At 39.8% G+C, this 19,262-nt stretch overlaps 1 protein-coding gene and 1 long non-coding RNA gene across 6 annotated transcripts in view; one reads left to right on the top strand and one right to left on the bottom strand.

The window, feature by feature from the left end:
• KCNH8 (potassium voltage-gated channel subfamily H member 8) overlaps nucleotides 1-19,262 on the bottom strand; it is a 402,862-nt gene that overhangs the window by 155,647 nt on the left and 227,953 nt on the right. For all 5 annotated transcript variants that reach the window (XM_056519948.1, XM_056519950.1, XM_056519949.1 and 2 more), the window contains exons 4-5: nucleotides 13,537-13,664; nucleotides 8,546-8,786 (exon numbers count right to left, since the gene is read on the bottom strand). In XM_056519948.1, coding sequence (XP_056375923.1) covers nucleotides 8,546-8,786; nucleotides 13,537-13,664 — 369 coding nt within the window. The remainder of the gene's footprint in view (nucleotides 1-8,545; nucleotides 8,787-13,536; nucleotides 13,665-19,262) is intronic.
• Nucleotides 7,937-13,699, top strand: LOC130273340 (uncharacterized). The gene is made up of 3 exons (XR_008843961.1): nucleotides 7,937-8,205; nucleotides 8,498-8,638; nucleotides 13,576-13,699. It is a non-coding gene; the product is annotated as an uncharacterized LOC130273340 (long non-coding RNA).

Genomic DNA, 19,262 nt, shown 5'->3' with positions numbered 1-19,262 from the left:
ATTCGCACAGCGGGACGCGCCCGCTCGCGAGTCGCATCCCAGGTCACTTACCCGTCCCGGTCCCCTGCTGTCTTGTGCTGGCGCACGCGGCTCCGCTCTCTAGGGCGCGCGCGCGCCAGCTCTCTGAGACTTAAAGGGCCAGTGCACCAATGATTGGTGCCTGGCCCAATTAGCTTAATTGGCTTCCATCTGCTCCCTGGCTATATCTGATCTCCTCCCTTGCACTCCCTTGCCGGATCTTGTTGCCTTGTGCCAGTGAAAGCGTTTAGTGTGTCCAAAGCCTGTGTACCTGAACTTCTGCTACCCATCCTGACTACGAACCTTGCCGCCTGCCCCCGACCTTCTGCTACGTCTGACCTTGCCTCTGCCTAGTCCTTCTGTCCCACGCCTTCTCAGCAGTCAGCGAGGTAGAGCCGTTGCTAGTGGATACGACCTGGTTGCTACTGCCGCAGCAAGACCATCCCGCTTTGCGGCGGGCTCTGGTGAAAACCAGTAGCCTCTTAGAACCGGTCCACTAGCACGGTCCACGCCAATCCCTCGCTGACACAGAGGATCCACTACCTGGAAGCCGAATCGTGACAATAATTGTCTGCCTATGACGAGTATAAAAAGAGCTACTATGTTGAGTTTTAATGTGCCGTTGAAAACGGCAGTAGCCGGAACGCATGCTGCATTGTCCGTTCTATTTGCTACATGCATTAATAAAAGAGAATTTATTCATCTACATCGAGTGCCGGGATTTTCTGATTCTATCATTATCCACCATCCACGAGCACCGGACATAATACTACAGTGCCGACCATTCACCTACCTGTCATAAAAACCAAGAAAACCGTCCCGGCAGACCTATCATTTCTAAAATCAATAGTCACTACTAATTTCTCATTACCTGGACCTCATTTTACAAGATTACGTTCAATCCCCCCATTTGAAAAGTTCAGATGATCTAATCCAATTACTCCGTCCCATACAATGGCAAGAAAACCTTGCATTTGTGACCACAGCGTTATGTCACAGCGTTATACTCAGCTCAACATTGGCCTGAACTGTATCAAACTCATCCTTTGAAGAAGATCTCACCATCCCAAAAAAACAGCGACAATTTTTACTGCACTGCTTGGAGATAATTCTCAACCAGAATTATTCCACATACGACACGGGGCACCGCAATGGGCACAAGCGCGGCACCTTCGTACGCAAATCTGGTAATGGGGATTTTCAAAAAAATATTCATCACTTCCCAACCATTATTCCAACAACATGACTTACTATACTGCCGTTAAATGGATTATCTGTTCCTGTTATGGAACGGACCATCACATTTAATCGAAGAACTCATCACCACCATTAGAGATGAGCAAATTGAATCGGACAAACTCAAATTCATTCCATATTTCATGAAAAATTCGATTTGCACCGAATCCGAACTTTGACTCGACTAGAAATAAGGAATTTCTTCATTATCGACACCCACTGCAATCATCCTGTATAATGTATAGATGCAAGAGGCTTCCTCCTGCGCTCAGATCTCTGCAATAGATAGGACGATCGGATCGCAGAGGGGATCAGGAGTAACATCTGCTGTGATCTGTCCTCAACTGCAGGTACTACTGCTCCCAACATGGAGCACACTCTACTCGATGCTGGGAGCTGTAGTACCTGCATTAAAAGACAGATCGCAGCGGGTGTCACTTCTGACACCCAATGCGATCGTCCTGTATATTGTATAGATGCGGCCGGCCGCTCCTCTCTGGTCCCACTACTACAGTATATGCCGTATATATACTTGTTATTCATATTTCCCGCAGAGAGCTGTGATATGCTGCAACCATCTGGCCAATCCCAGCTCTCTGCAAAAAATATGAATAAGTGATGTGAATTCTATTCACATCATTGGCCGGCCGAAGTATAGTGCAGAGATGCAAGTGCAGGAGAAAGCCACTCCATCTCTGCAATAGAAAAGACAATCACATCGGATGTCAGGAGTGACACCTGCTGCGATCTGTCTATTAGTACAGGTATTAGTACAGGTACTACAGCTCCCATCATGGAACAGTCAGACTTTCTTAAACACAATATTAAAATACATTACTAATAAAAATTAAAAAAAAATTGATCCCTGTTTAAAAACTAAAATTAGCATTTTTTTTTCTGTCTTTCAATTTTCGGGAGCCGGCAGGGACTAGAAATTCAACGCTCAATATGAAAAATGAATGAGGAGTGTATTTCATATATATTTTTCTAGTTTTCGTACTAAATCATAATTTTTTTTTATTTTCACTTTACTTTTTTAGCCCTATTTATTTTATTTTTTCGGGCATGATGGCGCTTCCTTCTCTTCAGGATCACTGCTTTCTAGAACCGGGGAATATACGGGAGGTGGTGACTCTGTTCTATATCTGTTTTGCTTTGTTTTTGTATTTTTAAGTAGTTGGGGACAGTTGCCATTTGGTCCAATTTCTTCAAGTCAAAGCAAGTGTGCTGATATGGTGACAGGAGATTAGTAAAGTGAAGTTAGGTATTCAGGATGCTAGTTACAGCTATATTGCCAGTCTAGCAGTATCTATTAGTAATGTAGCTACTGGTTGATTTTCTGCTCTTCAACTGAATGTTTGCTACCTGTCATTGCCTGTAATTGGACAAATGCCCTTTATAATATGACCAGTTTATTTGTTGTTTATATGTTTTACAATGCTGCATCATAATTCAATCAAACAAAAATGTTAAAAAAATAAATATGTAAAAAGAAAATGTTTTAATAATATGTCTTTGAAGAAGTCATGGGCACTGATGTGGATACAATGCTATATGTACTATATTTAGGTCAATTGGCACAACCATAAGCTCCAGTTAGATTAATGTCGAGTAGACAATTAATTTGGTTTATTGCACAAATTTCTGAAAATGCAGCATTGTAATACCTGCAGCTAGTAAAGAGAGACATAGTAGGAGAAGAACTAACTGCAGTGTAATGGATGAGCAAAACAAACAGGGGTGTTTGATGATGGGTTCATGATGGCGGCTTTATGTTAAAGTGCTATATGCTTATCCCCTATCTAATGGAGAAGTGTTTGTGGGTACCCCTTAATAAAGTTAATGGCCTTGATAGAGAAACTGGCAAGGTGAAGAGAAAATCCCCCGAACAGGATAGGATATTATTAGAAAGAAGATAAACCCTGTTATGGCATATGGTCAGATTGGGATAAATAGTAAAATTTTTTCATGTTATCTGAGGGTGAAATTGTGCAGCGGAGAAAAAGGGCAAAGGTGACTCCATAAGACTTATATAAAGTGCTAAAAGATCAGAGAAGTCCAAGGTTTATGTCAGATAAGGAAAATTGGCATTTGCAGTGATGTCCCGATGCGAAGGCAAGGTGGGGGCAAGGAGGAAGAGGGTTTGTGAACAGGAAGATGGGTAAATAGTCTCTTACATGACTAGTTTAACTCTGTCATTAATTGGTAAAGGAGACCTATGGGCCCTACTACATTGGGGCCTTTATGATGTTACATGTAGCCCAATACTTTTCCTGCAATAAGTGCAAGGATTGATGTAGATCGGGTTGAAATTTAACAAAAGCATTAGAACCTCTAGGAAAAGGGTTTAGGTGGGAGCTTTATCAAAATCTGTGATTAGAAAATATGGTGCAGATGCCCATAGAACCAATCAGATTGCTTAATTTTTTAAATTAAAGAGGTAATTTGGTTGCTATGGGCAACTGCGCCCATTTTCTTCTGCACAGGTTTTAATTCACAGACCCCTTCCCTCTAGGTCTTTTACAATGACAGGGTTTGCTACGCTAACTGCTCTTGTTAAGCTCCTGATAGAAGGTCAATTATTTATAAAGTTTAAATCATAAATTGGTGGGCACAGTTTCCATAAAAAATAGGCCGCAATTTTTCGGTCCTTGTCTACTAGAAAAATCTCCATATAGATAGCAAAATTACCTGAATTCCCCCGGTCTGTACCCAAATCACGTGGGGTTTTAATGGTTCAACAAGAAAACCTTTGGTAGCATCTGCCCCACCGGGAAACCCTGATCCAACAGCATGGTGGCAAATCCGTTGATCTTCACCAGCTCATGAAGCAGGTTGCGCTGTTATCCTTAGGACAACTGAGTATGTTGATCAAAATATTGGGTCCGTTGATTTTTGCCCAGAAATTAGCCCAATTATAATGTTCCCCCTGATTTAATTGGAATAAAGCACAGAAGACAATCTATGTGGTGAGTGCAGCCTATTCTTTTCTTCAATATTGTTTGGTCCTGTCACATTCTGCAATATCCTTATTGGGATCAGCTAAGGACTTTACTGTCAGTAGTGCCAGTTCTCTATTCTACAAAAGTGATATATAATTTTAATAAGATTTTATTATATTTTTTGTCTATGTTGCACAGGAGACCTTTAATTTGGGGGCGGCTGCTCGCACAGTAGAAGAAAAAAAAAGCATGGAGTGGTCAGAAGCATTCCTTCTTCTATAGAAAATCTTTCTGCCATTTAGAACACTTGCAGAGATTTATATATCTGGCCAATTGACAGACACTTTCCCCTAACTCTCACTCTTAATATTCATTTGCAATATTCTCTGTTTAATTACACAGACATATTCTAATTTCTTATTAAGATTGACAGTTAGGGGAAAGTATTTTTAGATTGGTCAGAATTGACTTTATCAGCCAATACCTCTTCAGTGTTGAATATATGAAGCTCTGTCCTAGTTAAAAAGAATTTGGGGAAGAAGAGATGTTACTGGCCTCTCTATACACTTGATAAACACTATGACCCCTGAAAAAAGTGCGTAGATCCTACCCCAAAAACATATTAAATACATAGAAAAAGAAGCGTATGTAGATCCACAATGAAAAATAGCAACATTTTATTGACATATAAATACAAAATCAAATACACACATTTAAAATCAAGTAATATACATATATAGGTTGCAGACACAGCTGCACATCGGTGGCCACAGAGGCACAGAAAATAAAGGGTGGTCCAGTGGGACTCAATTGCTACCATAAATGTGACTATAATAATTAGTGTTGAGCGGCATAGGCCATATTCGGATTCGCGATATTTCGCAAATATATGGACGAATATTCATCATATATTAGCTAAATTCACATATTCGTAATATTCGCGTTTATTTTCGCATAAGCGAAAAAATTTTGCATATGCGAAAATTTGCATAAGTGAAAATTCGCATATGAGTATATTAGCATATGCAAAAATTAGCATAAGCGGAAATTCAGATAAGCGAAAATTAGTAAATTTTCGCATATGCGAAAATTTGTACGCCAGTCTCACACAGTAGTATTAGAGCCTTCTTTACACCACACAAGCTGGAAGCAGAGAGGGATGATCACTGTGATGTGCACTGTGAAAAAACAAACAAAAAAAAAACAATATTCGGAATTGCGAATATATAGTGCTATATTCGCGAATATTCGCTAATTCGCGAATAAAATTTGCATTGCGAATATTCGCAAGCAACACTAATAATAATATGAAAGATTACCTACAACAAGTGCCCAAAAGAAAATGACAGCAATAAAATAGTGTAGGGAGATAGAAATAACTAACCCCCAATAGATATAATGATCAACTGAACATTTTGGGTAGGTGTATGTAAAACAACTAAGGAAGTCACCGCAAGAGGTACCAAGCACAAATTATATAATAAACAAAAATAGTTACCAGTACACAGAGTAACACACGTGCACCAGACCAATCTCACCCAACGTTTCACCAATGAGGCTTCTTCCGGGCGTCACACGTTACACTTTTAGGGGGCGCCCCCTCTTTCAGTCTCATTTGCTCCATAAGTAAATAGAATTAGGTTCGTAATGGGTGCCCCCTAAAAGTTTGGGGTGAGGGTGGGTCCAAGACTGGTCAAGACTTTTTTAGCTTGACAGCCACGGTTCCCCCCCGTGACGCGGCTCCTCTCCTACCATGAAGATGGGAAGGGTGCTCCAGTGTCCCCCAATATGGCTGGGGTAGAACTCTCTCCACATATGATTGCTATGGGTATATTTCCCTTATGGGTGTAATGAGATTAATTGATAATTTTTTTTATTAATATTTTTTTATTATTATTTTTATTTTTTTATTATTATATTATTTTTCTATACTTTTTTATTATTTATCATTCTTTATTATTTATTTTTGTCATATTTTTCATCACTATTTTTTATTTATTTTTCTTTAATTGTCTGTTAATTTTCTATATTTTATTTAGAGATTTTTTTTTGATAAAAAAACTTTCCTGCTATATAGATTATATATTTTTCTTATAAAAAAAAATACATTTTGGGGGCTTTCTTTTATATATAATTTTTTATAACCTGAAGAAAACGGCTGTTAATTCTATTCTGCATGCGGCATCCTGTCACCCCGCACACTTAGTTGAAAATTTACCTGAAGGGCAGATGATCCCGAAATGCCGCAATTGTACATTGGAGAGTGATTTCTCCATGGAAGCAGTTGCTGTTAGCAACAGATTAAGACAGCGGGGTTTCCTGAAATGGATCATCTCGAAAGCGGTGTCTATTGCCAGAGGAAAAAATTTATGTGTTTTACCTTTGTATGACTAAGGCTTTCTAGTATAAGCCAAAACGCGTCACTTTTACCATGTTCCTGTATGTCTACCTTGGCGTATCAATAAAAGAATTGTTCCTGAGTCAAGCGCTGGACCTTTTCATTTCTTCCTGAGCTCCTTAGCAAGGTCCATGTCAGGTCCGTGCGCCTATGGCAGAAGTGGTTGCAGCAAATACAGTGAATGAGTTTAAACATGCATGGGATAAGCATAAGGCTGTCCTTCATATGAGATAGGGACAGAGAATATTGATAAGATTCAGATTATTGGGCAGACTAGATGGACCAAATGGTTCTTATCTGCCCACACATTCTATGTTTCTATGCTTCACCCCATAAATCACAAACAGAAAACATTCTTCAACAAATCAACAAATTAAATGTTCAACATCAAATCCCCCCTGAACTGTAAATCCAACTATGTTTTCTACCTAATCACATTCATCTGCAACCAACAGTGCATTGGTAGAACAACCCAAGAAATACACCTCCATCTCCATCAACACAGAAACAACATCAAACGCAAATTCGCCCTTCACAGCCTCTCCAAACATTGCTCAGAAAAACACCCTGACACAGTCAACCCCATCATCATATATCCCATTAACCACATTCTAGCATACAGAAGCGACAGATTTTCAGGACTAAAAAAGCAAGAGATGTACTGGATCTACCGTCTAGGAACGCTCCAACCACATGGGTTAAATGATGCCACAGAACTCATAATGTAATCACTTAACAATGCAGCTCTGAGGCATTTTCTTAACTCATTCCTCTTTCGCTCTTACCTATTAATGTGATAATGCAATGTGACCTCTATGCACCGTTTCACCATTCCATTAACATGTAGAGGCACCAGCTCACCTACCTCCCCTCCCAACCTTAAACTCCTGTCTCCTATCCAGCTCTCTGCTATACCCAGAGCTGCTTAGCTTTGTGTTGCTTAGCTTTGTGTTTTTGTTTTTTCCTCCTCGACTCACAAAATTCATAACTCTTTTATATTTCCATCTACAGACCCATATAAAGGCTTGTTTTTTGCGGGACCAATTGTACTTTGTAATGAAACCTCTCATGTTACCATAAAATGTACGGCAAATCCCAAAAATATTTTTTTAGGAAGGAAATTTAAATGAAAACCAATATTTTGCACTGCCGTAGACCCAAACGGGCCTATATGGGAAAAATTCCTCTATGTTATAGGTAAACCCTATTGAAGCCTCCAGCAAATCCCTCCCCGAGGTCACAGGAACTGACATCATAAGACCAGCCCCCAGTGACCTCAGTTACGCGCCATCTGCATAAATACACACTCCATACAGCAATAACAGACCTGGCAAAGAGAGGAATCCCTTCTGGAAACGTGTTATCTTGTGCACCAAAAAACTGCATAACTGATATTGCCCATATATACCTTGTACATTGGAAAATAAATAGCGCTAAAGAATAAGTCAGATTTTGTGTTTCATCCCTTGCCAGGGTCACCCGCAACCTGCCCCCAGCCTGCATATCTGACCGCTGCCAGCGGTACAGACGAACAGCGGTTCTCAGATCCTCGCCACAAGGCACCCAAAGCGCATCTCCAAGTTGTGCATGAACATCGCACAACTCTAAACAGTGAGCATTTTCTCTCTTATTTTTCGCGACATACATGCAATTGTAAAAAGGTAACGGCACAATCAGGCCACCATCTCTGTTCCCTCTTTTTTCCACATACTCCCTGCACCTGACTGTGATAAAGATATATTAATAAATGAGTAGCGCTTACACAACATAAGTATAATGAGCAACATAAAAAAGAGAAATACAAAATGTATTGCTTTAATATAAGTAATAAAATCTTTAGTTGTTATTTATTTATTTTTTTTTACTTTAAAATTGCTTTTCTTGAAATCACATTTTATATTAGAGCAAAACATACAGCAAACATGCTTGGTCAAAGAAAAGAAGATCTTACCTATAATAAAAAGAATTTCCACTGATATATCACTAACAGTTGTGCTTCTTGTTGATGAAAGATCATCGTTGTCTACAAAGGATACATTGTAAGGTACAGTAACAGCAACATAAAACGTTGCTAATAATATAAGCCAGTCCCAGGCAGCTTTAAAAGTGCTAAAATGTAAAATTATGAACTTTGTTTTTTTTGCATCTGAAACTTTATATTCAGGAATTGCTGGTTTATCTACAAAAACATTCTGCAAAAAAAAGGAGAACAAAGAATAAGATAGCTGTATACATTAACTGTGAAATGAATATTATAGAATGTTGCCCCATGGTAATTTTTGCTAGCTTTATTTAAACACACTCTAAAATCCCTAATACATAGTTAATAAATATTGATCATTATCAACATATCCCAAATTGGTTAAAAATAGGCAGAGAATGTCCTTAGGGTGAGCTACTGAGATTAAATGGGGGAATTATCGCTACAAAAAAAAATGGCAAAAAATATTTAGATACCCAGTGAACTCCTCTGCTGATGGGGTATTGATTCAGAGAGGCATGTGAAACACTTGTTTCGATCGATCCCCCCCCCCCTCTCCCCAATGTGTAGGTGTGCTCTTATTCAGAGATGTGAATGAAATGAAACCCCTTCAAAGTAGATATTCCCCATGCTGCCACAATGCTGCATCACACCAGTGCAACAGCTCCATATAGTTTCCATAAAGTTGTATACATGACTAGTGAGGTATATTCATTGCTGATAATTAAGTAGTTTCTGTGCTGCCCTAAGCTACCCTCTACTCGTTCCCAGGGCACCCTGTGACAGTAACCAAATACAGTATACCAGCAATATATAAAGCATCACTGTCTTATGTGTGGGGGACATTTTCCCTTGGTTTGGCACAGAGTGCCTGGATCAGCAATGCTACTCACAGTAAGGCAGGGATGCATAACTCATAACTGGCTTACTGTTTAGTGCTCCTGTTCCTCTTTTCATGGTGCCATATGCAAGGTAAAGTATGTAAGGCAGCAGAAACAACTGTGGAATTGGACCAACAGGGCTAGCCTTCCTTCCCCATGTATATCAATGAACCATGACTGGTACCATGACACTGGTGCTAGTCTATGGGATGGCCCTTGGTCCGGTTTTGGTAATTGATAATCACTGCACATGTGATAAACCCCACAAGACCTGCTATTTTGGAGATGTTTTGACTAGACTGTCTAATTTATCCCATCTTAGACATATGCACAGTTTTTATAGGAAAATTGTGTATATAATTTGTTCAGCTACTTCAGCAGATAAGGCAGCATGTTCAACATAAAATGCTTTAAAAGGCCATTTTGTGCAAGCTGCATGAGACTCCTGTTGACCTTTGTACCAAGGACATCAGCTGAAGATATGCCCTTACTTTGTTCAGTTCATGTTCCTAGCACCTTTTCTCTCAGAATAGTTCTTTGCGCCATGAATTAATTTTCTTTAAATATTCTGTTGACCTGATAGTGTCATGCACTAGCCTCGGATATGTTAGCTGCACATCTGTGGTGCAAATCTTTTGTTTTGTCAGGTGCACTCTATTGACTTTACAGGTCATTGGTGTACGTTGAACTATTATGTTCCATGAACCAGCCTAAGATTCAGTTTGTGACATATTGCATTATTCTGCTGGCTACAGCTACTAAAAGATAGATTGATTATGGTCTGAAAGAAACATGCACAGCCAGCAGAAATACACAAGAAGTCTATGACACTAAAGTGGTTCTCAATTTGTTTTAAAGTTTTTGGTGTTTTGCATGTTGCAGGAGACATTTATTTGCACTATTACAACTAGCTTGACATTGTGACACTGATCTGCATGTCTATATTGATTTAACTGTTGACATTATTGCAATGTTCATCTATCCAGTTCTGGTGTATCTCTGCCTATTAATTTTTAATATCCCAGTTAAATAGAGCCTGCTTTGTTCTTCTGATGTCATAATCTGTTCACTTCAAGAATGGATGCAGAGGTGTAGGTAAAGGGGGCACTGAGGTAGCAGCCGAACCTGGGCATTGTTGTCTAATGGGGGTCTACAAACCCGTTTTGTAGACCTGCATAGGGAGTCTGTAGGCAAGTCAGGATGTTGAGCCCTCAGCACAACACAGCACATCCAGTAAGGAGATCTACTTTTTATGCGTCATTTAGTCTAAGACAGTGAGTGCACAGCCTGTATAACAGTGTTTAAAGTTGTGTCCCTTCAAAATAACTCAATACACAGCCATTAATGTCTAAAGCTTGGCAACAAAAGTGAGTACACCTCTAAGTGGAAATGTCCAAACTGGGCCCAAAGTGTCAATGTTATGTGGGCCACCATTGTTTTCCAGCACTGCCTTTAAGCCTCTTGGGCATGGAGTTCACCAGAGCTTCACTGGTTGCCACTGGAGTCTTCTTTCACCTCTCTTTGATGTTAGAGACCTTGTGCTCCCCCACCTTCCATTTGAAGATGCCCCACAGATGCTTAATAGAGTTTAGGTCTGAAGACATGCTTGGCCAGTTTATCACCTTTACCCTCAGCTTTAACAAGGCAGTGGTCATCTTGGCGGGGTGTTTGGGGTTGTTATCATATTGGAATACTTCCCAGTCTCCCAACGGGAGGGGATCATACTCTGCTTCTTTATGTTACAGTACATGTTGATATTCATGGTTCCCTCAATGAACTGTAGCTCCCCAGTGCAAGCAGCATTCATGCAGGCTCAGACAATGAAAATTCCACCACTATGCTTGACTGTAGGCAAGACACACTTGTGTTCCTCACCTGGTTTCCAGCACACACCTTTGACACCATCTAAACCAGATAAGTTTATCTTGGTCTCATCTGACCGCAGGACATGGTTCCAGTTGTCCATGTCCTTAGTCTTCTTCAGCAAACGGTTTACAGGCTTTCTTGTGCATCATCTTTGGAAGAGGCTTTCTTCTGAGGCAACAGCCATGCAGACCAATTTGATGAGGTGTGCAGCTTATGGTCTGATCATTGACAGACTGACTCCAAACCCCTTCAACCTCTGCAGAAAGGCTGCCAGCACTCATACGTCTATTTCCCAAAGACAACCTCTGGATATGATGCTGAGCATGTGCACTCAACTTTTTTGGTCCACCATGGCAAGGCCTGTTCTGAGAGGAACCTGTCCTGTGAAACCGCTGTACTGCAGCTCAATTGCAGGATGTTGGCAATCTTCTCATAGCCTATGCCATTTTTATGTTGAGCAACACTTTATCCAGATCCTCAGAGAGTTATTTGCCATGAGGTGTCATTTTGAACCTTCAGTGTTCAGTATTAAAGAGTGTAAGCGTGAGAACACCATATTTAAGACACCTGCTCCCCATGCACTCCTTAGACCTTGTAACACTATTGAGTCACATTACATGAGGGAGGTAAAATGGTTCATTGTGCCTTATTTGGACATTTCCACCTAGGGGTGTACTTTTGTTGAGTTATTTTTGTGTTGAGTTATTTAGAGGGAACACAACATTAAACACTGTTATACAGGCTGTGCACTCACTACTTTATATTGTAACAGAACATAATTTTTTCAGCGCTGTCACATAAAAAGATATAATAAAAAATGTTTTATATATATATATATATATATATACATATATATTAATTGTTGCTATGTAGACAGGAAAATTTGTGAAAGCTAGCACAAACAAATCCTTAAGGATAAGGCAGGGGTTGACAAACACTGCTCAGCTATGGGGCTCAGTCACCAAATAATAATCAGCTTCATTTCCTGCACTGGAAGATACAAACACAGTTATGACAGCTGAGTGCCAAGTTCCAAGCATTTAGCCTATGGGCATTGTGCTTAAGATTGTATGTGTGTTGGTATGAAATTGTCAAATGGACTGCAAAGGCTCCCGCTAGAGCTGTTACTGACTGCTTATTGTTATTTTCTACTTTCTTGTAGAAGCAGATGTCAACACAATGCATTATCTAGATAGTCATACTTCCCTTCATTAAACCCAATAAACAATTTAATCTTAATTACACAGCAACACATTGAAAGAAATACTGGCATCTCGAAAACATTTCTGAAATCTAAGATACTAACAGACCCTTCAACATTCTTATTGCAATGTGCAGGCCTTTCATTGTGAAACTAGTGTCAGAAACACAGTAAGACATGTCACAATAATTTAATGTCACTGACATATTTTGCATAAATATATTGTCAAGATAAAAAATGTATTACTTTTAATACCTACTTCATTATAATGCAAAAACTGATATAGCAATGACCTAACGTAATATGAGGTATGTGTCTTCTAGCAGTACCTTCTGAGCTGTCTTTAGCATTAATTATTGTTCAGACGATGATTACCCGTCTAGAGGAAGAAGAAGTTAAGCGAAAGAAATATGTAGAGAGAAATCAGTCTTCCCCCTCACACATGGAAAACCCATCATCAATATATATATATATATATATATATATATATATATATATATATATATATACATATATCACTGTTGAAATACAGGGATTTGTACTGCCTAAATACTATAGAGGAGACTTTATGGCTGCTATAAGGCACTTGGAATAATGAGATAGTACCCTGATTGGTCCTACGCCCTTTACTATAGGTTGCAAGAGCCAGTGTAGGGTCAACTTTCTCCAGAGGAACTGCAGGAATTGGCACATGAATAGTATTTGAAGAATAAAGCAAAAAATAACTGGCATTACAGTGATGGATGCCAAACCTGGGGGTCCTATGAAAATCTTTGCTTTAGGGCCCCCTGTAGGCAAACCTGTGGAAGGGGTGGATGGGGATTAAAATCTTTCCAGTAGTGTAGGTCACTGGCACCCATGATGTCTTTATGAAGCTACTTATTATTTTACTTGTGTTCTCAACCCACTGATGTAGTAACAGAATGTGCCAATAATAATGAAAAGCTCTTTGTTTGTGCAGTTTATCCTCTCTTGCCCTAGCGTGTAGCACAATATAAATATTGAGTTCTTACTTTATTAAGTTTTAATTTGTTCTTTTCTCTCCTTTGTAGGTGACCGGAGATGTGATAAAGGACAGCCCGACTTCGTCTCCTTGCTGCCTCAAAATGTGACCCTGCTTTTCCTCTGCTTCTGTATTTTTCTGTAGAATAAATGTAACAAGCAATTAAATATCACCCCATGCAACTTCAACCTTTTGGAGCTGAACTTCTATGACTCTCTTTAAAATGTAATAAAATATAATGACAGCCTTCACTATTGTTCTAGCATGAAAACCAGATCCAAGAATACGGGAAAATCAGAATGTAACAGGAATCTTGAGAATACATATAGACACTTTATTCTGAAGACCTATTACAACCAAATATTACATTATTAATAAACAATTATAATGAAAGGGTTTAGAACAGCTTTATAGGCACGATTTATCACATATTCTGATATCTGGATGTCAAAAAGAAAAATCTTTTACATTAACAACTTTTACAGCTTTTAGCTGTATGGCAATATTATGTTGAAACTTAAGCCACAGTGACATTCTTAAATTGTTATTGTCACTCAAAGAACAGTTGACAGATCATATAGACATGTGAAAAGTTTTGATCCGTCGGGCTATCAATGCTGAGACCCCCACTGATCTCTAGATCTATCCAGGAGAAGCTTTCAGCTGTGTGCTTCACTTGAATAAGTCTCATTGCAGGGAACAGTCTCTATAGACGTATAATGAGATGGATTAAGCAGAGCACCAAGCTAGGGAGTGAAGCACACAGCCATACGCTTCTGGCTTTATCTAGCGATTGAAGGGGTCTGTGCACCGAAACTCTGACCGATAACTTTTGGCAAATCTGTGTGACATGTCTAAAAGTCTTTCAAATAACAGTAATGCTTTTATTGTACCACATTGTATTGTATGCTTTTATTGTACCACCATGTATTGTGTCTGCTTTCATAATAGACTCACATTAAAGGGGTACTCCGGTGGAAAGCAATTTTTTTTTTTTCAGATCAACTGGTGTCAGAAAGTAAAACAGATTTGTAAATTACTTCTATATAAAAATCTTAACCTTTCCAGTAATTCCTTTGTAGTATCAGCTACTGTATACTACATAGGAAGTTCTTTTCTTTTTGAATTTCTTTTCTGTCTGGCTACAGGGCTCTCTGATGACACCTCTATGTCAGGAACTGTCCAGAGTAGGAGCAAATCTCCGTGGCAAACCTATCCTGCTCTGGACAGTTCCTGACATGGACAGTGGTGTCAGCATAGAGCACTGTGGTCAGACAGAAAGGAAATTCAAAAAGAAAAGAACTTCTTCTGTACTAAACAGCAGCTGATAACTACTGGAAAGATTAAGTATTTTAAATAGAAGTAATTTACAAATCTGCTTAACTTTCTGGCACCAGTTGATTTAAAAAATAAATGTTTTCCAGGGGAATACCCCTTTAACCCCTTAAGGACCAAGCCCATTTTGACCTTAAAGGGGTACTCCGCCCCTAGACATTTTATCCCCCTATCCAAAGGATAGGGGATAAGATGTCAAATCGCTGCGGTCCCGCTGCTGGGGAGCCCCGGGATCGCCGCTGCGGCACTGCGCTATCATTACTCCACAGAGCGAGTTCGCTCTTCATGTAATGAAGGGCGATACAGGGGATGGAGCAGCGTGACGTCATGGCCCCGCCCCTCGTGACATCACGGCCCGTCCCCTTAATGCAAGTCTATGGCAGGGGGCGTGGCGACCGCCACGCCCCCTCCCATAGACTTGTATTGAGGGGGCGGGCCGTGACGTCATGAGGGGTGGAGCCGTGACGTAACGATGCTCTGGCCCCTGTATTGCCCGTCATTACGTGCAGATCAAACTCACTCTGTGCAGTAATGATGGCGAGGTGCCGCAGCGGCGCTTCCCGGGGGTCCTCAGCAGCGGGACAGTGGCGATCTGACATCTTATCCCCTATCCTTTGGATAGGGGATAAGATGTCTAGGGGCGGAGTACCCCTTTAAGGACCAGGCCAATTTTATTTTTGCATTTTCGTTTTTTCCTCCTCGCCTTCTAAAATCCATTACTCTTTTTTATTTCCATCTACAGACCCCTATATGGGCTTGTTTTTTTCATGAGCAATTGTACTTTGTAATGAAACCTCTCATTTTACTAAAAGATATATGACGAACCCAAAGAATAATTTTTTTTAGGGAGGAAATTTAAATGAAAACCAAAATTTTGCACACTTTGGAGGGTTTTGTTTTCACACTGTACACTTTACGGTAAAATTAACACGTGTCCTTTATTCTATGGGGCAATACTATTAAAATGATACCCATGGCTAGATACTTTTTCTATTTTGTGTACCGCTTAAATAAATCTCAAACTTTTTGTACAAAATCAGTAATATAAAATTGCCCTATTTTGACCACCTATAACTTTTTCGTTTTTCCGTATATGGGGTGGTATGAGGGCTTCTTTTTTGCATTGTCATCTGTACATTTTATTGATACCACATTTGCATATATAAAACTGTTAGATCACTTTTTATATAAAAAAAAATTATAAAATGTGACAAAAAAGCAGCACTTTTGGACTTTTTTTTATTTTTTACTTTTACGGCGTTCAACAAATCAGGATCATAAACATATTTTGATAGTTTGGACATTTACGCATGCGGTGATACCAACCAAAATTTTTACGCTTTTTGTGTGTAAAATGGGAAAAAGGGACAATTTTAGTTTTTATTGGGGGAGGGGATATTTTTACTTTTATTTTTACATTTTTACACTTTTTATGTCCCCATAGGGGACTTTGAATTGCAATCAATTGATTGCTCATACTGTTCAGTGCTATGCATAGGGCATAGCACTGATCAGTGCTATCGGCGATCTTCTGCTTTGGCTAATCAGAACAAATTATAATTAAGGGTAAGGAAACTTATCGTGTAACTAAATATGTGGCACAGTACCCCTTTAAAATATAACTTTTATTAAGATCCTTAGACAATAAAATAATTTGCGACCAATGAGACCACCAATTAAGTCTGTAGGGTTTGTATCAGGGCACAAAAGTAATATAGATATGAGAACAAAGTATATTACGCAAAAGCGTAGCGACGTAGCAAAGGCGTAGCAAGATGTAACAAGAAAAAATCCATATGTAGGTCACAACCTAAATATATGAAGTGATGCATCACAACTCTGTGACCTGCACACAAGTACCATTATATGCATAAAGCCAATGCAAAAATACCGTATATATAGATACAACATAGGCATATATGGTTTAAATCACTTACAGTTCTCCGCCAATAGTAGCAGGACAGACTGGTCGGCTGAGGACAGTTGAAGGGTGTATTCTGTTGGAATGATGGCATAAAGATATAAACCACACAACAGTAATACTATCCCTATAATACCAATCCTACAATTGCCATGCCTAACAGTGGAGGATGAGCCCCCACTTCAACCGTTGACTGTCCGCTATATGGCCCTAGGTAGCCATATTCAATGATAGGATCCCAAATGAAGATGCATCACCACTTACAGACTACAGATAAAAGACAATGCAATAATGTGCTCAAAATCATATTAGTAATAACAAAAGGTAAAAACCTAGTCTTCTTCTTTTATCTGTAGTCTGCAAGTGGTGATGCATCATCATTAGGGATCCTATCATTGAATAGGGCTACCTAGGGCGATATAGCGGACAGTCAACGGTTGAAGTGGGGGCTCATCCTTCACTGTTAGGTAGGGCAATTGTAGAATTGGTATTATAGGGATAGTATTATTGTTGTGTGGTTTATATATTTATACCATCATTCCAACAGAATACACCCTTCAACTGTCCTCAAACGACCAGTCTGTCCTGCTACTATTGGCGGAGAATTGTAAGTGATTTAAACCATATATGCCTATGTTGTATCTATATATATACAGTATTTTTGTATTGGCTTTATGCATATAATGGTACTTGTGTGCAGGTCATAGAGTTGTGACGTATCACTTCATATATTTAGGTGGTGATCTACATATGGATTTTTTCTTGATACATCTTGGCCTGTTTTGAGTGATATACTTTGTTTTCATATCTATATTACTTTTGTGCCCTGATACCCACCCTACAGACTTAATTGGTGGTCGCAAATTATTTTATTGTCTAAGGATCTTAATAAAAGTTATATTTTAAAGGGGTACTGTGCCACATATTTAGTTACACGATCTTCTGCTTTGGTCTACTCGATCTCAAACCAGAGCAGAAGACGCCGGGAGACAGATGATCGGATCTCCACGGCAGCACTGCGGGCGATCATCTATTTTAACATGCGCATTGCCGCAGATGCCGTGATCTGTATTGATCACGGCGTCTGAGAGGTTAATGGTGGACATCCGCGCGATCGCGGATGTCCGCCATTACCGGCGGGTCTCCAGCTGCTGATAGAAGCCGGGACCTGCAGTGTATGACGCGAGCACCACTCTGATGCTCGCCGTCATACACAGTACGTGAATGAACGTCTTGGTGCGCTAAGTACCGCTGCACCAGGACGTACATTAACGTCCGTAGTCATTAAGAGGTTAAGCCTGCAGATGCTTCCATCCATACCTTTTCTTAAATGTAGTTAATGGGACTGTCCAGTAAAAAATATCCATTATTGGATATATCCATTGTTGGGGTGTCATGATCTGATCCCTGGGACCACCTGCAATCTCCAGAATGGTGCCCCAGCCCTCGAGGAGAGCACATGCTGTAGACGGCACAGCCTCCATTCATTTGTGTAGGAGCACTGAAGATGCCTGAGTGAGCTAAAAAACTGTATGCATTATTAAGGAAGTGTTACACACAGCGCATATCCCGTTTATTTGATGCAGCAAGAAAACTGTAAGGCAGTGGGAAATATGCTGTGTATGCGCTAGGAGCAGACACACAAGGCTTTCCCCACCTCAGCCCCGTGTGTGCAGTGTGGTTCAGAGGCGGGCTGAGCACACCAACTTAACTGTGACGTGCAGCCCATCTACAAACCTTATTGCACACATGGGGCTGTGGGGAAGCCCTGTGTGTCTGCTCCTACAGCACATGCAGCGTATTTTCTGCTGCCCGGCAGATTTCTCAAATACACTGGATATGCGCTGTGTGTGACCCTACCCTTAGTGTCACCATCATTTCTCCATATACTTCAACTCAGCTTCTGTTTGCCATTCTTTTTGTAAGTTGCCTGATGTTATCCTTTGGTGTTTGAGTCATATTTAATTTACTTAACAGGCATTTCAGTCTGTGGACAGTCATTTTTGCTCTCTACCAGTCAGTAGTTTTGTTGTCCCTAATGAACCTCTGTCTTTAAAATTTTTTGAATAGAAACAATCTGATGCGCACCATGTCCCTTGGTCAATCAAGCCAGAATCGGGCCTTTCTTATTCTCACTTAAATATTTTCTTTTCAAATGTTTTGTCATGCTGAAGACTTATTTTTTATGTATTTTAATTACCATGCACTGTTTTTGCCCTCCAGTTTGTCCTATTGCAGTTGAATAGTGAAGACTACCATAGTGTTTCTTATACTTTTCCTCCTAAATTGGATTTGGCTCAGGTAATCACCTAAGGGGAGATTTATCAAAACCTGTGTAGAGGAAGAGTGGTGCAGTGGTCCATAGCAATCAATCAGATTGCTTCTTTCATTTTTTAAGAGGCTTGTGAAAACTGAAAGAAGCAACCTGATTGGCACCACTCTTCCTCTACACAGGTTTTGATAGATTTCCCCCCTAATCT

This window comes from Hyla sarda, chromosome 5 (assembly GCF_029499605.1).
Source record: "Hyla sarda isolate aHylSar1 chromosome 5, aHylSar1.hap1, whole genome shotgun sequence".
NCBI classification, from domain to species: Eukaryota; Metazoa; Chordata; class Amphibia; order Anura; family Hylidae; genus Hyla; species Hyla sarda.
The sequence above is the reverse complement of the archived record's forward strand: the minus strand, read 5'-3'. Positions and strand labels throughout refer to the sequence as shown.